Source organism: Oreochromis aureus, linkage group 10 (genome assembly GCF_013358895.1).
Source record: "Oreochromis aureus strain Israel breed Guangdong linkage group 10, ZZ_aureus, whole genome shotgun sequence".
Lineage (NCBI taxonomy): Eukaryota > Metazoa > Chordata > Actinopteri > Cichliformes > Cichlidae > Oreochromis > Oreochromis aureus.
Genome location: NC_052951.1, coordinates 1330602 through 1349175, shown reverse-complemented (window position 1 = coordinate 1349175; position 18574 = coordinate 1330602). Strand labels below are relative to the sequence as shown.

Genomic DNA, 18574 nt, shown 5'->3' with positions numbered 1-18574 from the left:
GGCTTTCAGCCGTTCGAATTCCGCTGGGTCTATACGCAGCTCAGACATCCCGTCACGATCGGGCGAATTACACACAGTAATTCGGCGTGCCCGTGTGGCGTGCTGGCTAGACCCAAACGCGGCGAAGGCTAGCGGTGGGTTGGAACAGACACGCAGTTATTCTAGTAACGATCAGTGCACGGCGTGGCTTCGAACTGGCGTTACAGACGGAGAGCGGCGGGCGGGATGAGAAAAAGAATCGAGAGGAAAAACACTCACAGTTGCTGAATCAGGCGGAGACTGACGTCGGCAAGGTTTCGGAGCTCCTGACATGAAGAGAATGATGTCTGAGCGGCGAACAGGTGGGTGGTGTCTCTCTTTTAAACCCGGCCCCGTGATCAGCTGATCACCAGCTGACAGGTCCTCAGGTAGGCCGGAAGTAAACGGCTATGAAATTGGACGGTCTAGCCTTCTGATTAGCGTCACCGCTGTCTCGGTGGAGTTTAATAAACTCGGCCGTCTGCTCCTTGCTATCTCAAATATAACAGGACACTGGCATAAATTCTCGACCATCTCACACTTCTGTTTAATCAGTTTTCTGTTTGACGTTTATTCAGCTGTGTGAAAACCAAGGAGGAACCCACTCATGGGATTAATAAAGATTTATTTTATCTAATCTAATCTAATAACTTTAATCTCAGCCAAACCGATTTACTCACGAACAAATAAAACACTGAAAAAAGCCAAACAATAACATTTTAGGTTGTCTAAGTGACTTATATATTACGTTTAACCTGAGTAGCGAAAGTCCGCGGTGATCTGAAAATGATGTGCCGGGAGTTGTGCCGTTCTCGGTGGCTTCAGTGACCCTCGAGCTCTCGGCTAGCTATCGAGCTGGTGGGTAACAGACATCTCCGAAAACGTTGAAGCACTTTTGCAAATATGCGATATCTTGATAAACCGAGCAGATATTTGAAGTTTACACACCCACATTCTGTTAAATATGTTAAAAGTTTATTTTGTGACCCAGAAAGATTAATAAGAGTAATTTTAAAACTTAGTAGCGGCCGCCATTGCCGGAAACTGGAGTTTGGCTGGGCCACGCTATGCATTCTGGGATATGGTAGGCCACGAAGGACACACCCAACCCATCCTTCAAATTCGGGGAAAAGGAGGACGCATTTGTTGTCTGCATTCGGAGGAGTCTACGAATTTGGACAGCCTTCGGTGCGTCGCTGTGACGTAATCGGTCAACAAATGCGTCCTCAGGAGGATGCAGACCATGAATTTGGACACGACCATTGACTGGGACACAGCCAGTGTTTTGATTTTGTTGCCACGGGTACCCACAAAGCAATGTGCGAAAGTCACGTGGTCTGTCCTGTTCCTTTGTTTATCGCGGGAGTTATGTTCTAAAAATAACCCACGATAGGTGAAATCTGAGAAGTAGCCAACTTTATTTTTTACAATTATTATAGATGTTTTAAGGCTGAGAAACCCCTCACTACACACTTCATACACTTTTCTCAGACAGACATGAACATTTTCACACTTTCCTCTCTTGTTTAAACTCTCTCAAAGTTCAAACCTTTGCAGAAAAGTAAGTCCAGCATTATAGAAACCAAAGATCAAACCCTGTTTTCAGGTCCAGAACATGGGAATAGAGCAGCTGCCAGAGAACTCAACATTAATGAATCATTAATGAATCAATGGTACGGAAGTGGAGGAAGCAAGAAGAATGAGCTGAGTAAAGTTAGACTTATCTGACTGTTTTGTTTCGCTTAATGTGCATTATGATCCATAAAATACGGTAACGATGGTTTTCATCTTCCTCTGCCTTTTGGGTGCTAGCGCAGGTGCCTTTGACAGTGCAACACGTATCATTGACATTGTTGTGTTTGTTGGGGAGAAAACTTACAAACATACAGTACAACACTTCAGAGTCACACTGCTAGCGATCGAAGATTTATGTAAATTTGACAAGCTGGATGCATTCTGTACTGTACAGGAGACACGGCACAGGATTGATTGACAATGGTCTACAGCCAATCAGGACACAGAACAAAATGCGCTGTAAAAAAAAAAAAATTGCACAAAAAAATCCGCGAAACAGCAAGGCCGCAAAAGGTGAACTGCGTTATAGCGAGGGACCACTGTAATTGCCTCCATCAAGGAGGTAATTCGTGTTTTTGCGTGAGTGCGTGTGTGTGTCATTCGGTCTGTCTTTGAGCATGATAACTTGAAAGTGTTTCAATGAATTCTGTTAAAATTCTGTAAGGGTGTGTTCATGTGTTCAAGTACATAAAAATTTAGCTTACATCCACCATGATGTTCAAGGTCGACTTACATGTGCAGTGTGTATTGTCAACATATAGAAAGCACCATAAAGATATAAAATATCATGTCACATTTGAACTTTGACCTCTCCTTACAGGTCAGTAGATTGATCTAAATGTCGAAGTGCTTGTTTCTTACTGTCATTGTTTATATTGACAGATATTGGAAATGATACGTGTGGATTCTAAATACCAGTTTACTTTGGACACTGGACCCCAAATAAAGTCAAAATTTCATAAACTGTCTTTTATTTTTAAAACTATGCTTGTGTGTATATTTGTATTAGCAACATTTAGGAAATGATGCTGTAAATATAACATTGTAGTTTACATCCAGATATGTCACATTTGACTTCTGATCTCACGTTTACATTTGGTGTTCTTTCAGTTTGACCTCAAAATGCATTATTAAATAAAGTATAGACCAATTTGAAAGTGATGTCATATTTATTTCACTGAACACTGAAAAAAAGGTGCATAACTTGAGTAATACCCAGAATAAGGAAGTGTCATTCTTATCTGAAGCGTGGTTAATACAACCAGGGAGTGGTGCTGGGGTTGTGGTAGAGCTGTCTGTCCACGTAGAGCCGGTCTATGGCGATGACAGCATAAAGCTGCATCAGACTGGGAACCTTGTGTCACTCCAGGGTCTCTTTGGGGAACTGGTCTTGTACACTAAAGTCTGTTCCTTTCAGCTCGTTCTGCTTGGAATGTCTGAATTTGGCCACAATAGGACGCAGTCTTCATGCTTCAGGCCTCCTAGTTCCGAGCCGATGGATTCTATCTAAGCAGATATTTTTCACAATGCCGTCCGGAAGCTTCAGGAGAAAGTATTACAGTAACGTCTGCGTCCTCTCCTGTAGACTTATCAGGATGTCCTAAAAACTCCCTGAAAAGCCTTCAGTTCATCCAAAATGCTGCAGCAAGAGTCCTGACAGGGACTAGAAAGAGAGAGCAGATTTCTCCAGTATTGGCTTCCCTTCATCGGCTCCCTGTTAAATCCAGAATTCAAAATCCTGCTCATACAGGGTCTTAAATAATCAGGCCCCATCTTATCTTAATGATTTCATAGTACCATATCACCCCATTAGAGCACTTCGCTCTCACACTGTAGGCTTACTTGCAGATCCTGGGACCCTCACCAGGGTCTTCAACAAATCCCTCACATAGGCGACTGTCTCACTCTGCCTGAAGAAGCCCCACATCACCAACCTGAATGACTAGAGACCAGTGGCACTCATCCCAGTGGTAATGAAATGCTTAGAGAAGCTGGTCCGCAGACACATCACAGCAGCCCTGCCTCGCAGCCTGGATCCACACCAGTTTGCCTACAGAGCAAACTAGTTCACGGAAAACGCTGTAGCCACAGCACTCCATGCTGCCGTAACACACCTGGAGGGGCATGGGAGCTATGTGTGGATGCTTTTCATGGATTACTGCTCAGCTTTTAACACCGTCCTTCCACACAAACTGGTGGCCATGCTACAAGACCTGGGGCTTCCATACAGCACCTGCATGTGGATCAACAGCTTCCTCTCGGGCCGTAAACAGAGAGTCAGAGTTGGCCATCACACATCCTCAGCCCTGAGCCTCAGCACTGGCTCACCCCAGGGCTGTGTGCTCAGTCCACTGCTCTACTCTCTCTACACACACGACTGCACTCCTCTTCACCACAGCAACATCTTTGTGAAGTTTGCAGATGACACCACCATGGTGGGGCTCATCTCCAGGGGTGACGAGTCTGCTTACAGAGACGAGGTTGAGCAGCTGTCGTCATGGTGTAAGGCCAATAACCTCCTCCTCAACACTTCAAAGACCAAAGAACTCATAATAGACTTCAGAAGGAAAATGGCAGAGATCCAACCACTATTCATTAATGGGGACTGTGTAGAAAGGGTGGCAAGCTTCCGCTTCCTGGGAGTCAACATAGAGGAGAACCTTTCCTGGAGGGCGAACATCTCCGAGCTGCTGAAAAAGGCCCAACAGAGACTTCCTGAGAATTCTCAGGAGGAATAACATCACACAGACTGCTGGTGTCCTTCTACAGAGCCAACATTGAGAGTGTACTAACCTATTGCATATGCATCTGGTACACTAGCTGCACAGTGGCTCAGAGGAAAGCACTCCAGGGGATCATTAACACCGCCCAAAGGATCACTGGCTGCCCACTCACCACACTGGAAGATCTACACAATACCCGCTGTCTTAAAAAAGCTCAAAAGATACCTCACACCCTGGCCACTCCCTGTTTGAACTGTTGCGCTTGGGCAGACAGTGCAGAGCAATCAGTGTAAGGACAAATAGACTCAAACACAGCTTTTATCCAACCGCAATAACACGTCTGAATACTGCTACAAAAAATGTCCATCACGTCACTCTTGAATTAATGTATGCGCTGACTGAAGCTTGTATGTGGGAATGTATGTGAATTTTTTAATTTTGTTGTACCTGTGACAATGACAAAGACATTCTGATTATGAAGATCATGGCTTTACTGAATAATTAATATTGTTATTGGCATCTATCAATATTGTTTTATGCAACGTTTGAGATTTTTGATTTTCTGAGTTGGTTAAGAAAACCTTATATGTTTGGCGCCGTGAAGGTGGAAAACCGGTGAAAGTGACTAAATGGTGTTGACAACGCCACCTGGGGAGGGAGTTACACCCCAGGAGAGATTACAGTAGCTAGTGCAAATGTTGTACTAGCCACAAAAGCCCAAAGGCTCATTATTACCAAGCAGAGGTGAGGCAGGTCAATTTCACAAATCAAAGTGTATTAGACTACTAAAAGCATAGAGCTGCAAAAAAAGAAGAACTTCGGTTGCAGGGCTGGCAATACAAAACCTTTAATTAAAACATTTTTAATAAAAAACAATAATTAAAGGGGCAAGGTTCGCTGCCATGATGCTATCCTATTTAAAATAGCAGCTCGGTAAAATAATTAAACAAAATGGTGGAGACCGGCCACTTGGGGATGCAACCTACAGGGAGGGGTGCTCAAGGGTGCCACCAATTAGTCACCCATGTAGTCTCACTGCAAACCTCACTGCCACTCTCACTGCAATCATAATGGTGCAATATACATATTTCCGAGTGTGTACACTCACATGCATCGGGGGGGATTCCACTACACGTGCCTAGCCCCCACAAGTGGCTGTGCCTCCACTAAAGCAAAAAACCAACAAAACATATAAAACAGCCTGTGTTCTCTATCATTTCGAGACTTCGCTCCACTCCGTTACATATTCCATATGTACGGGGTATGACCCCCCCCGCCCTTGGTGGTGGCGTGTGGATACTTCTTTAAGACACTCCGGCTAGCCCGGCCACACCCCACAGCTTACGTATAAAACAGCCGTGAAGAGATGCCATACCGTACACACTGTGGGAATAAACAGTGAAGGGGACATTTAGGTGGCAGGTTATCGTGTGGCCCCAACCCCTTGCTTTGGCTACAAGTATGGCAGCCCATACATCCCAAAATTGTTTGGAGTGTGGCATTTCCATGCCGTTAGAGGATGGGCATGATCAGTGTCTGTTATGCTTGGGCCTAGAACATGCTTTATTAGCCAGAGAAATCCCTGAATCTGCATGAATTGCTTATCTTGCCAGCACGGACTAGAGAGGCCCGTGCTCAGTTTTTTGCCTCTAATGTGCCGCCCCTCCCACTTCGCATGTTCCTGAACCCAAAGTGGGGAGAATGGCTGCCACTGGAGTGGAGGCAGAGCATGCAGGCTCATGGGCTCCCCCGTCTACAGATTTGCCAGGCCCGTCCCACAGTGTTCCCTCACACGGCCCCGCCTCCGAGCCTTGGTTAGTGGAGGATGGCTATCAGGTGGAGGACGTTGATGAAGTGCCCGTCTGCTCCTCTGGCAACTCTCACCTTTCCCCTGGACGGCCTCTAGCTGGCTCCCCAGGCACGTGTCAGGCCAGGTGGGTTTCTATCAAATCATGGATGAAGCATCCTGGGTACTGGAACTAGCCCTCCCTGAGGTTCCCATCTCAGTAGCCTCGAGGTTTGATGATGTCATGCAGCCACAGCGTCTCCTATCGCAGGTGCCGCTGCTGCCTGATTATCAGGACATAGTATGCAAGGAGCTTGAGGCCCGTGCTTCCCTTCATCGACGGTCCCCACTCGGTGGCTTGCTGGGTTGAGCTTCCTGGCTGTTACGAGTGTCGCTCTTGCTACTCCCCTGTCTGCAGACAGCGCGTAGCAGCTGCTCGGCGCTGGCGGTGGACCTTCAGGGTGTCCCTAGCTCAGCCCTCCACTTCAGCAGGCTAGGCTGCCAGCCCCCTCGCCTTTCTGTGGACAGCACGGGGTGGCTTCATAGCTCTGGGGATGGACTCTTGGGTCACGTCCCTAGCTTGGCTGCTGCAGGCTGTGTTCCCGTGGTGCTTCGTCAGCTGGTTAGTGAGAGTTTTCCAGTCTATAGTGCCGACTCTCTGTCTGGTGTATTTCCCACATGTCATGGGTTTATGCGGCCAGCAGGACCCAAATTGGTAGCTCAGTGTGCTACGCTTTCTGGCGATGGCCTAGGTGCTCACGGGCTGTCCATGCGTCTTGTGGGACCGGCTCAGGCCAGTCTTGCATCTACAGACTGTTGCCTCCGCCCCCCGGCTCAGCCTTTGCGTCTGGCAAAGATCTGACCATGGTGGCATGTATATATGTACATTTGTAAATAGTTCATTGGTACCTTCACTCTGGGATTCGGTTGCAGTGTCTCCTCGTAGAGTGTCTTACAGAGTTACCCCGTACATATGGAAAGTGTAACGGACCGGAGAGATAGCCTCGATATGCTAGAGAACCTACGGTTACATTGTAACTTTGGTTCTCTGAGTGAGAGACTATCTCTCCACCTTCAGGCCACTCGGAGACGCATTCTGATGAAACTATCACCGGTGTCACGTTTGCAAGGCTGTTTTATACTTAAGCTGTGGGCCGTGGCCGGGCTAGCTGTAGTGTCGTAAACAAGTACCCACACGCCACGACCATACCACGTACATATGGAATATGTAACGGAGTGGAGAGATAGTCTCTACGTACTACGATCTAGTATGATCTTTGACACCTTGAACAGGAATGAGTGCAAGTTGCCAGAGCTCAAGAGTGGACCACAGCTGTTCCTTATAACCAACCTCTAACCAACTGAGGGAGGGGTGAATGTTCATGCTGCGTTCACAGAAACAATGTATGAACCAGCATTCACCAAATCTAACCCACTACATATGCTTTACAGAAAAGGATAAGAACAATGAATCAGTAGCTCAACCACAGGTTTTACCAGATTAGTTTACAATAAATTCTTAAAAGCAAGTTCTGTTTCACAGCAATTAACAATGTTCCTGTTGAACTTACACAGCTAGAATCTGAGGGCTGTAGAGATAACAATGTTGAAAAAGCACCTGACAATTAAGAAAACCATCTGAAAACCATCTGAACCCCATGAAATTGGGATGGGAATTATGAACTGGTTCTTGTATGCTGGTTCTCAGTAGTCCATTTCCTTGACATTTTAGTCTGCCTGCCTATCAATCTTGCTTATCGGTTCCAGATTAAATTGTCCTACAATCAACAGATTATATTTGTGTGTCAGAGGAGGACAATACCAATAGCAGGAATAAAACCACTGTTCAGGGATGTGAAGTCATTTGTTTAAAATCAAATTACAAATGATTATCATCAAAAATATATAGACTCCTGTAGGGTTTTTGTGTGTGGCTAGAATCAGTCCTGAAAGCTTTAGGTTTTGATGATTAGATAGAAGGGCATTTTTTCCCAGATTTTAAACTCCAAGACCCCTTTGTCCTGTGTAGTACTGTACACGCCTTTGTCAACTTACAATGTGGAAAGCTGCCAAGGGTGATACAGCATAAACACATCTGTGGTCGCTTAGACACCTGGCACCACAGAAAGAAGGTAGCACAGAGGGGGAAGAAAACGTTTGGGGTCAGAGCCAGATTGTGAGAGAGTGAAACACTTCCCTCAATTATTTTAGCGAATGTACAGCCATTCACCATAACACTGATGAATTGCAAGCTAAACCATATGTATGAATATCAGGCTGCATTGATGGTTTCCACATTGGTATAAAACTATTGCTAGAGAAAAAAAATGAGTAACTCAGATTTTGAATTGCTGACTGTGATAGGTTTGTAGCTTAAACCTATTCGCTGGAACGTTAAAGGCAATGTGGTTACACAGCAAGCAAGACACGAAGTAGGCAAAGTCCTTTGGGTTACTCATGCATGAGGGAGGCCTGCCTGGAGCCAAGTGTCGTTCCACCTACTTGACCTCCATCAGACTCTCAGCCAGGTTCCCCATAGCACTCCTTTTATTGTGGTTACTTGAATATGCATAGGGTCATTAACATATAACGGTACACATGTGAACAAGGAATACCCTGCCTGTGGTTTTGTAAGTGCGTGTGTGTGTGTGTGTGTGTGTGTGTGTGTGTGTGTGTGTGTGTGTGTGTGTGTGTGTGTGTGTGTGTCTTCTGCTGACCAAAAGGGTCATAAAGCAGGAACAACATCCTAGGTCATAAAGAGGGTAACCTCCCCACACCCAATCTATGGTTCACCCTAGATAACACAGTGAAGCCATACAAAGGGCAGGAAGTTTTACCACATCAAAAGAAGCAGATCTTCCAGATAGGATGTATCTGCAATAAAACACTATAGCCCCTCACCCAGAACCTCGAGAATCTGGGGAGGGGAGAACAAAAGAATTCCTTTCAACACACAGTTAAAGTACAAATGGTAAGAATAAAAATGACAAACATTTAACAATTCACTCTAACAGACTGTTTCACTGGGTCCACTTCATCTTTGTCAAAAGATTTTATTATGTTTATGCTTAAAAGTACATTTTATTTTCTAGATGTGTTTGCTCTTTGAGTATTCAGCTCAAATAGAGAAGTTACGCTATCCGTTATGTTACTAACTGTGCAAGCTCAACAGGAAGCCTGCACGCAGCACAGTTCTATTTTATCTCTTCCTGTACGTCTCTGAGAAGGACATGCTACACAAATATGCTTGAAGTATAAATAAAGGCTGACAACTATTGCAGGGTGTGAGTCTCCGTTGAGCTCTCACCCGTGTGCACGTTAAACTTGCAAACCTGTCTGAGTGTCATTTATTCCGACCTGAGTTACACTGCAGGAAAACTCCTGACAATCTTCCCAGGACATTTCCTCATATATCACATTCAGGTTTATATTCATTCCAAAGTAAAAGTTTCTCCACCCCTGAACATATGAATGTTGCATTAGACAAACTATTAGGGCATTGACATCCTTCATGCAATGCAGCCAATGTAGCGGGACATGATCTGAACATGGTGAATGGGAGTCTGAGGAGGAAATAACAAAATGTTGCCACAGACACTCCTTTTCTACAATGCTGTATCTTACTACTCGAGGTCAGTTAAGGGTCTAGTCAGTTTCGCAAAGTTTGGCATGAGCCGGTGCCTCGTATCTTATATGGTCTTGGGATGTTGGCAGGATATGATGGCCGCTATCTTGTCCATCTGGGAGTGAACCAGTGTGCCTCTCAAGTGGTCCCCCAGATACTGTACCTCCATCCAACCAACCACACATTTCTTTGGGTTGGCTGTGAGTTCTCCGCCTGGAAAATGATTCTGCCATACAGCAACTTTTGCTCTCTGAGCCTTTGTGAGATGGTCTTCACAGTAGAGGGAGGTGGGAATGGTGGAATTTGGCACCTCCAATCCAAACTCATCTCTATCCTTTACCAAGCTCATCAGGCTCACCAGAAAACTGGTTTCAGTGCCTCTCGATGCTTTGAGGAGGTTGAGATGATATGCCTTCATGGCTCCTCCCCTGTCCGAAAGAACCATCTTGTAGTCTATGTTCGGGACTCGCCATGTGACCACGAAAGGCCCTTGACACTTGGCTGGTAACTTTGAGCTACAAGAAGGGAGCAATACAAGCACTTTAACTGCTGTTGAAAATTGTCGGCGCCTACCCCATCATATTCCATATGCAGTGCCATTGGGTTATAGTGAGCTGCCTGGAAAATCATTTCCTGGTGTTTTTAGGCACCAGCAATTGGGTGCGTTTCTCATCTGCGTAAGTGTCACAACTCACACTCAATACACTCTGTCCATAACCATGATAAAACGTGGGTAGGTCAGTGCTGTGTCATGGGGCATCATTCAACCATCGATTTTCATCACTTGGTCAATGGATGAGTATAGATGTCTTCACGAGATAACACTAGTGGGACATCTCCCATGGAGGGAATCACTGGAAATAGCGGGGGCTCCCAAGAAACCCCCACTGATGATATTGCATCACTTATTGAGGACACTACAAGGCCCTATCAGTGGTAAATACATGCCAACAGATTGCCCCAACAGGTGTAGTGCAATAAGAAAACACCCAAAAAGTATCCTGCACCTGCAGACGCTCGTGTCATATGTGCTATCATTTACATGTTGAGGCATCTATCAATTCATACTATTTTGGTACATCATATGTAGGTGTGTGTGTGTAGATATAAAATAATAATAATAATGGATTGCATTTATATAGCGCTTTTCTAGGCACCCAAAGCACTTTACAATTCCACTATTCATTCACTCTCACATTCACACACACTGGTGGAGGCAAGCTACAGTTGTAGCCACAGCTGCCCTGGGGCAGACTGACAGAAGCGAGGCTACCATATCGCGCCATCGGCCCCTCTGGCCAACACCACCTTGGGTAAAGTGTCTTGCCCAAGGACACAATGACCAGGACAGAGAGAGCAGGGGGATCGAACCGGACATTAGGGACAATCCCTACTGTAACCATCAGTGAAACCAACCAGCTGATCTAAACCACAGCAGCAGTGACCACTGAGATGCATGGCTACAAGACGAACACCCACAAGGTGCAGTACCCCCCATGAAGAAGGAGAGTATAGGCCAAGATCAAGGCAGCACAGAAGGAAGTTAGCTGTCAATAGTTAACTATCAGAGCTGCAGACAGGTGTGATGAAGAAAGGGATGCCTAAGAAGTACAGCAAGCTGTCTAGACCCGTGGCTAGTGGAGCTAGCTGGCTACGGATACTGACTACGAAATTAAGCAATCGTTACCCACCTACATGCATGCAAGCTGTATGCCAAATGTGAATGAGACATCGATTCACTGATCCACACTACACCGCTAGGATTTACAGGAACAGCATGAAAATATCTTTTGGACTAGAGAACGAAGTTGGATGGTAACGAAGAGAGGAAAGGTAGGCAAAACTGAAGGGACTGTACCACCAAAAGGCGACAAGTGCCTGGGAATCCCACAGGCAAATTGGAAGCATGAAGAGGCCACTAGGAAAGTCACAACCAACAAACACCTGAAGAGAGAAAGGCAAGTCCTGGGAAGTCAGTTAAATGGGAAGAACAAAATCTGGGCAGTGAACACCTACCGAAAGTACCGAAGGTCACCAAAGGTGATCAGGTACCCTGCTGGGATAATAAGTTGGCCAAAGAAGGAGATAGAAGCCACTGACATCAAGACCTGTAAGAACCATAGAACAAAGATCCATTAATACATCAGGAAGGTGGCCACAGCTGATTATGTGCTTAGTGAATGATTCAGGCAGCAGAAAGCCAAGAAAGAAGAAGAAGCAAGAAGAACCATCATGAAAGGTCAGGCCTCTGCGTGGCATGTACCGGCATCAGATAGAAGAAGTGGCTGATATTGAGAAATCCTACCAGCGGCGGCACAAATCTGGACTAGAAGACATCACAGAGGCACTAATCATAATCCCTCTGAGACAATCAAGCACATAACTTCAGGGTGCAAGACGCTAGCAGCCAGGGCACAGCATACAGGAAAATCTGTACCGAGTATGGCCTGGAAGTACAAAGGTCAAAATGGGATATGGTTCTAAAGGTGATTGAGAATGACCAAGTTAAAGTGGTATTGACTGACCAACCAGACATAGTAGTGGGGTACAAGTAGAGAAAGAAGGCCGTAGGGACAGATGCCCCTGAGATCTCTGTCCAGAAGAGCGCGGTCCTGGCATTGGAGGTTCAAAAATGACTTATAAAAGACGTTACTCTGACATCACTTTGCAGTTTGGGTTGGTCGAAAAAAACGATATACTTATTCTATTTATTGCAATTACTAACAGAGTCAGATAATTGCTACATAAATTGGAAATCAATCTACAGTGATAGAAATGGGTTATGTTGCTTTTATGCAATATTTGTCTATATAGATCAGGATACCTAAAAACATTGCTATTTAAAGTTGGAGTTAAAGCAGTTAAAAAATGTTCACTGTAATTGTGTATCTCACTATACACAGTTTTAATTATGAACTCCTGCTAAATGATCTTTTTAATTTGATTTCCTTTTAATGTACTTATTAGACTCATGCATGTTTTTCTTGGCTCGTAATACCTTGAATACCATTCCAGCGGTGTCTTTAAAGTAGCTCAGCAGGACAAAGACAGAATAGGCTGTTCCAGAGCTGCTGTTTGCTATTTTTGTGTCAATCTCTACCCTGACAAAACTTGCATGGAAGAAATTGTACAGATGTAGAGAACATTGGTATATGAAGCAGACTGTACATATTAGATGGTAGCATGAAAACTGGATGACTGCCATTGCTGATGAGCCCAGTAGAACCAGTTCACATCCTCATGGAAAAAATGTAGGTTGTTTTTTTTTTAACATAAAATAAAACAACCTGTAAGAACACAAGTAAACAAAAGTAAACAAACGGGTGTACCATCTAGTTAAAATCTATCTATCTATCTATCTATCTATCTATCTATCTATATATATATATATATATATATATATAGCCACCACCATTTGTCCGTCTGCATCTGTGGGACTTCCAGATGCAGACGGACAAAATGGTGGTGGCTAACCAACCGGACATAGTGGTGGTAGACAAACAGAAGAAGACGGCTGTAGTGATAGATGTAGCGGTTCCGAATGACAGCAATATCAGGAAGAAGGAACACGAGAAGCTGGAGAAATACCAAGGGCTCAGAGAAGAGCTCGAGAGGATGTGGAGGGTGAAGGTGACGGTGGTCCCCGTGGTAATCGGAGCACTAGGTGCGGTGACTCCCAAGCTAGGCGAGTGGCTCCAGCAGATCCCGGGAACAACATCGGAGATCTCTGTCCAGAAGAGCGCAGTCCTGGGAACAGCTAAGATACTGCGCAGGACCCTCAAGCTCCCAGGCCTCTGGTAGAGGACCCGAGCTTGAAGGATAAACCGCCCGCAGGGGCGTGCTGGGTGTTTTTTTTTTATAGCAGTTCAAAAATATGAGATACAGGATTACAGCAGTTCAAACATATTCAGATCGCTATGACAAAATGTAATGTTTCCATTTTTCCATTTATCCCAAATCTCAACAAATTTGTCATATTGAAATCTGTTAGAGAAGCTAATTTTTTCCATTTTAAATAACCCATAGACAGTCTTGTGCCAGTCATTTAGTGATGGAATTTTTACACTCAGCCATTTGAAAAAATGTAGGTTTGATCATTAACAGGAGAGTTGAAAAGAACTGCTAAATGCGTTATGAACATTACTCAGAGGAGAGCTGAATTAGAAATCAGCTATGTGGGGTGTAAGGTCATTGTATTGAAGAGAACAGGCAGCTTCTGTGTCTGAGGATTAGGCATGCTGTTAGCTTGGCATCTGGTCCTCTCGCAGCAAAGCAACACTGTTTCATGAGACAGCAGTGTTGCAACATGAGGGAAGAACCGGGAGGTTTCACTGCATGTGTGAGTTATCTTTGTTACTTTTGGTAAAACTGAGGCTGTGGTCGCTTTTTTAAATGAATAACATGTTACAATGTTCTGTTACCATGGTAACAGTGGATAGTTTTGAAATGCATTGGATTATATGAAGGAGAGCGTTTATCTCAGAACTTGTTGAATTAACATTGAGGTACGCACAAAAAACCACCTTCTTTAAATGTCTGAAAACCCTAGCAAACCCTAACATCACATGCATAGTTGATATATAGTATATTTTTGAATTTTGATTCTCTCAAAATAATTGAGTGACAAATAATAACTGGTTCATAGACACTTACACATATACTCACCATTACATATCAAGAGCTTTGGGGGATTTGCATAAATTTTCCTGCATTCATCTGCTTCTGTAAAAGCCTGCTTTAATTTGAATGATAAAAAAAATGAACTGTGACTGTTCTTTTGTGCATTTGAAAAAAATATATCAAGAAAGTTTTTAACCCGTTAATTTCTTAATGGGCTAAAAAAGTTGATTTATTATTTCTAAATACAGAAATGAATGGAAACATTGTTACATGATTGGGACAGAAACATTATTTAGTGTCTGGTTGTGAATACTAATGGCTTCTTTTTATTAATATCCATTTAAATGTAAATGTAAAAGGCCATAGTGCCAGATCACTTGCCATGGCTTTGATTCTTTAGTAAAACATGGCTGGCCATTCAAAAAATGTTCCTGCATTTTGAAAATAAAAACACTCATCGGGATCAGGTTTTTCAGGCACCAAGGCTGTGGAACTCTCTTTACGCTGTCTAGACTCCACTGACTCCTTTAAAAAGCAGCTGAAGACATTTCTATACAAACAAGCTTTTAATTCATTTTTTCATTGTTTTATATTATTTTACTTATATTTCTGGTTTTATTGTTTTATTGTGAAGCATGTTGTGATTTTTATCTGTGGAAAGTGCTATATAAATAAATTTTACTTACTTACATTTTAACTAAATATTAAAAAGTTCACTTGAGTCACAAAATGCAAATGCTTTATATTATCTGTTGTAAAGAGAACCTAAAAGATGTTCAGTTCATAGCTACAGAATGCAGTGAAAGTATTGCAGTGACTCAAACTGACATTCATGCAAAACACCAGGATATATTTGCACAAGTGCAGCTACCTGACCGGTCTAGATAAGACCACATATTTTCTGTGGACATCTTCTTCCGCGGTGGAAATGGGCTTCCTCCGAAGGGTGGCTGGCGTCTCCCTTAGAGATAGGGTGAGAAGTCCGGCCATTCAGGAGGGGCTCAGAGTAGAGCCACTGACTCCTCCACATTGAAAGGAGCAAGTTGAGGTCGTTTGGGCATCTGACAAGGATGCCTCCTGGGTGAGGTTTCTGGGCATTTCCCACCGGGAGGAGGCCCCGGGGCAGACCCAGGACACGCTGGAGAGATTACGTCTCTCGGCTGGCCTGGGAACGCCTTGGTGTTCCCCCGGATAAGCTGGAGGAGGTGGCTGGGGAGAGGGGTCTGGGCTTCTCTGCTTGGGCTGCTGCCCCCGCAACCCGGCCCCAGATAAGCGGAAGAAAATGGATGGATGGATGGATGGATTTTCTTCCTGGGTTTTGCAGTTTTAAAGATAATTTTATTAACACACAAACGCTACTAAAAACAACATTTAGTCCGCAGCTTGGACAGAAAGGTCCAAGCTGCGGACTAAAGGTTGTTTGTTGACCTCAAGTTGCTCTCTGATGCATCCATCCATGTGGATCCATGTGTGTGGATGTCAGATAGAAAGCACTTAAGCTTCGAAAAAAAGTGCTTGTATCAATGGGTGTGAATAATGGGTGAATGGGGCTGTGTAAAGATCTTTGAGTGCTCCAGGAGAGTAGAAAAGTGCTGTATAAGAATCAGCCCATTTACCATTTGACATATGTACCATCCACTTAAGCCAATCAACTGTCAACAGCCCCTACATCATTTAATATGTGTATGTTCACAGATATCCAGGGGTTCTATGAAGTGACTCTATTAAACACACAGAAAAGCTCCAAGCAAAAGCTAGAGGAACTCAACCACATGGCGGACAAGTGGGAGAAAAGTCTTTCTGTACCAAACTCTACCTGTCCAGTCGAGCAGGTGAGTGTCTGACACACTGTATCAGCCCTATGGATAATGAATTACCTTTTTATGACAAGGGTGTCTGCCTGCTAAAGCCTTTTGGAAAGTAAAACAGATAAACGCTGAGTGGTGAAGCATTAACAGGTGTAGCGAGATGTAGTTTCTGGTGATCAGTCATCTGAATCTGACTCTTGACAATCAGTGTGTTATTTAGCTGAATGTGATAATCTGATCTGATAATTCTATATTGATTGTGCACTACTGGAACTATACCTTAATTCAAGTACCCTGCAAAGTGTGAGCAAATGTGTTGAGGAGAACATGGGGTATTTTTTAGCACCTGCAACATTTGCACCATATTGTATGCAAGTAAAGGCATGACTACTCAGTGTAAAAAGTGTTGTTTAGCTTTCTAGATAAGTTACTTTGACCACTGAAAGTATCGAAAATGCATATAGCTACCTTGACATCACCCACTGGTTTGTGAAAACCCATTATGAAGTGTTTTTGCTGCAGGCATCTTGGTGTTTTGAAACTGGACGTGATGAGGGAGGGGTGCATCTGACTGAGAACCTGGACACACCCTGCACAATCCTTCTTTCTCACACACAAATGACCAAAATTTACACAGCGAATTTAATGTTGTATTCAGTATGACCTAAAATGAGAGACAGCCTGTAAAATCAGCTGGGAAGTGTTTACAGAGGTTCAGGACAGAGGCCTGCTTCCCATAGAATTCAATTAGCCCTTTTCCACTAGTACCTACTCAGCTCAACTCGACTATGTCATTTTCCATTACAGTTCAATACCACCTAGTGTGCACTGGGTCATTATAACAAAATGGTCCAGAGTCTTTACATGTTATTGCGATGTAATTTATATGCAACACAACACTATAACAAAGGAGCACATGAAGGCAATGGTCTGTGTACGGCTTTTTTTGTGTGTGTGTGTGTGTGTGTGTGTGTGTGTAGTCATTTCTATCAAGTTTCAAAACTGGTGATTTTGATTTTTGTGAAGGAGAGGCTTTTATAACTCATTGAGTGACACCACTGATTGGCCAAACAGTGGAAGCTATGTCAATCTTTTATACTATGTCTGTGACAGTCCGGTCTTTAAGTCTGACGACACTAGCTGTTTCCGGGTCCAAACTCCCCTTCAGGTCCCAAAGTCAAACGAACACTGCGGCATCACTGAGAGTTACAAACTCTCTAAATTCTTTGATCTTTAATAAAATGATCAGTGTTGCTGCTTTACCAGGTGTAACAATTAAGTTTAACATCCAGGCATCCATGAAAACAGAATTTATTACATTTAATGGAGTTAGAAGTTAGCAGGAAGTTAGCTCGCTAGCTTCCACCTAAACATGATATAGCATGTTCTGACTGAGAGATTTCTGAAACATTCAAACGTACATCTCCAAAGTTGAATCTGTTCATCTAGGCGTGGCGTTTTGTGGGAGAAAGCGTTTGCGTCACTCATCCAAGTGACTTCTTCAGTCTCTTGGATGAGTGACGCAAACGCTCTCCCACAAAACGCCACGTCCAGATGAACAGATTCAACTTTGAATTTACTTCCTGGATGATTGAGAATGCATCAAGACGTTCAAACGTACAGCTCTGCTATCACTTCCAACATAAATGAAGACAGGAAACTAAACAGCAGTGACGTTTGTAGGGTTACTGAAGTTGGGCTAGCTGGTATATAATGATGTGCTACGTGATCGCTAGCGACACAGCTATGTTAGCATAACATAAAATCAGTGAAGCTGGAGGATGAACACTAACTTTTTTCCACTCGATAAAAGTTAACGTGAGGGTTCCTGATGGTTAGGGACAAATGCAATCGCATGGCAGGATGCTGTAAACGGACCAAACTTCAGTCAGGAGAACAACTGAGATAATCCATCCACAATACGAGGTTAGTCATTAATATACTGCTGCATGGGCTGGGCTGTAGTTACATTGTAAGGATTTAAAACTGAGGTTTAAAAACCAAGAGAGGCCGATAGTGATCACTGACTGTTTTTAGGGGCTTGTTGAGATTAAATAGAACAAGATACAAACCATTAAAACATGTTAAAAACACAACAGACTTAATAAATGCAGAGTAGTTTGGACCTGGAAGCAGGATTCATACGCTCCTCCTTTAGTTGTTTGTGTATTTTGTATAGCACACTGTAATGTTAATTCAATTCAATTTTATTTATACAGCGTTTTATATTGTAAGGTAGACCCTACAATAATACATACAGAGAAAAACCCAACAACCATATAACCCCTTATCAGGGCTGGACTGGGACAAAAAATGGGCCCGGGTATTTTGACTAGAGACCAGCCCACCAGGTATTATAGGAAAAACCATTAAGCCTTTGAATGAAAACAAACACTGTTGTCACAGTGATATACACTGT

The 18574-nt window shown here is 43.7% G+C and overlaps 1 protein-coding gene across 1 annotated transcript in view; it reads left to right on the top strand.

The window, feature by feature from the left end:
- dlg2 (discs, large homolog 2 (Drosophila)) overlaps positions 1–18574 on the top strand; it is a 177485-nt gene that overhangs the window by 19757 nt on the left and 139154 nt on the right. Inside the window, exon 4 of the mRNA XM_039618617.1 lies at positions 16043–16179. Within this exon, the coding sequence (XP_039474551.1) occupies positions 16043–16179 (137 nt within the window). The remainder of the gene's footprint in view (positions 1–16042; positions 16180–18574) is intronic.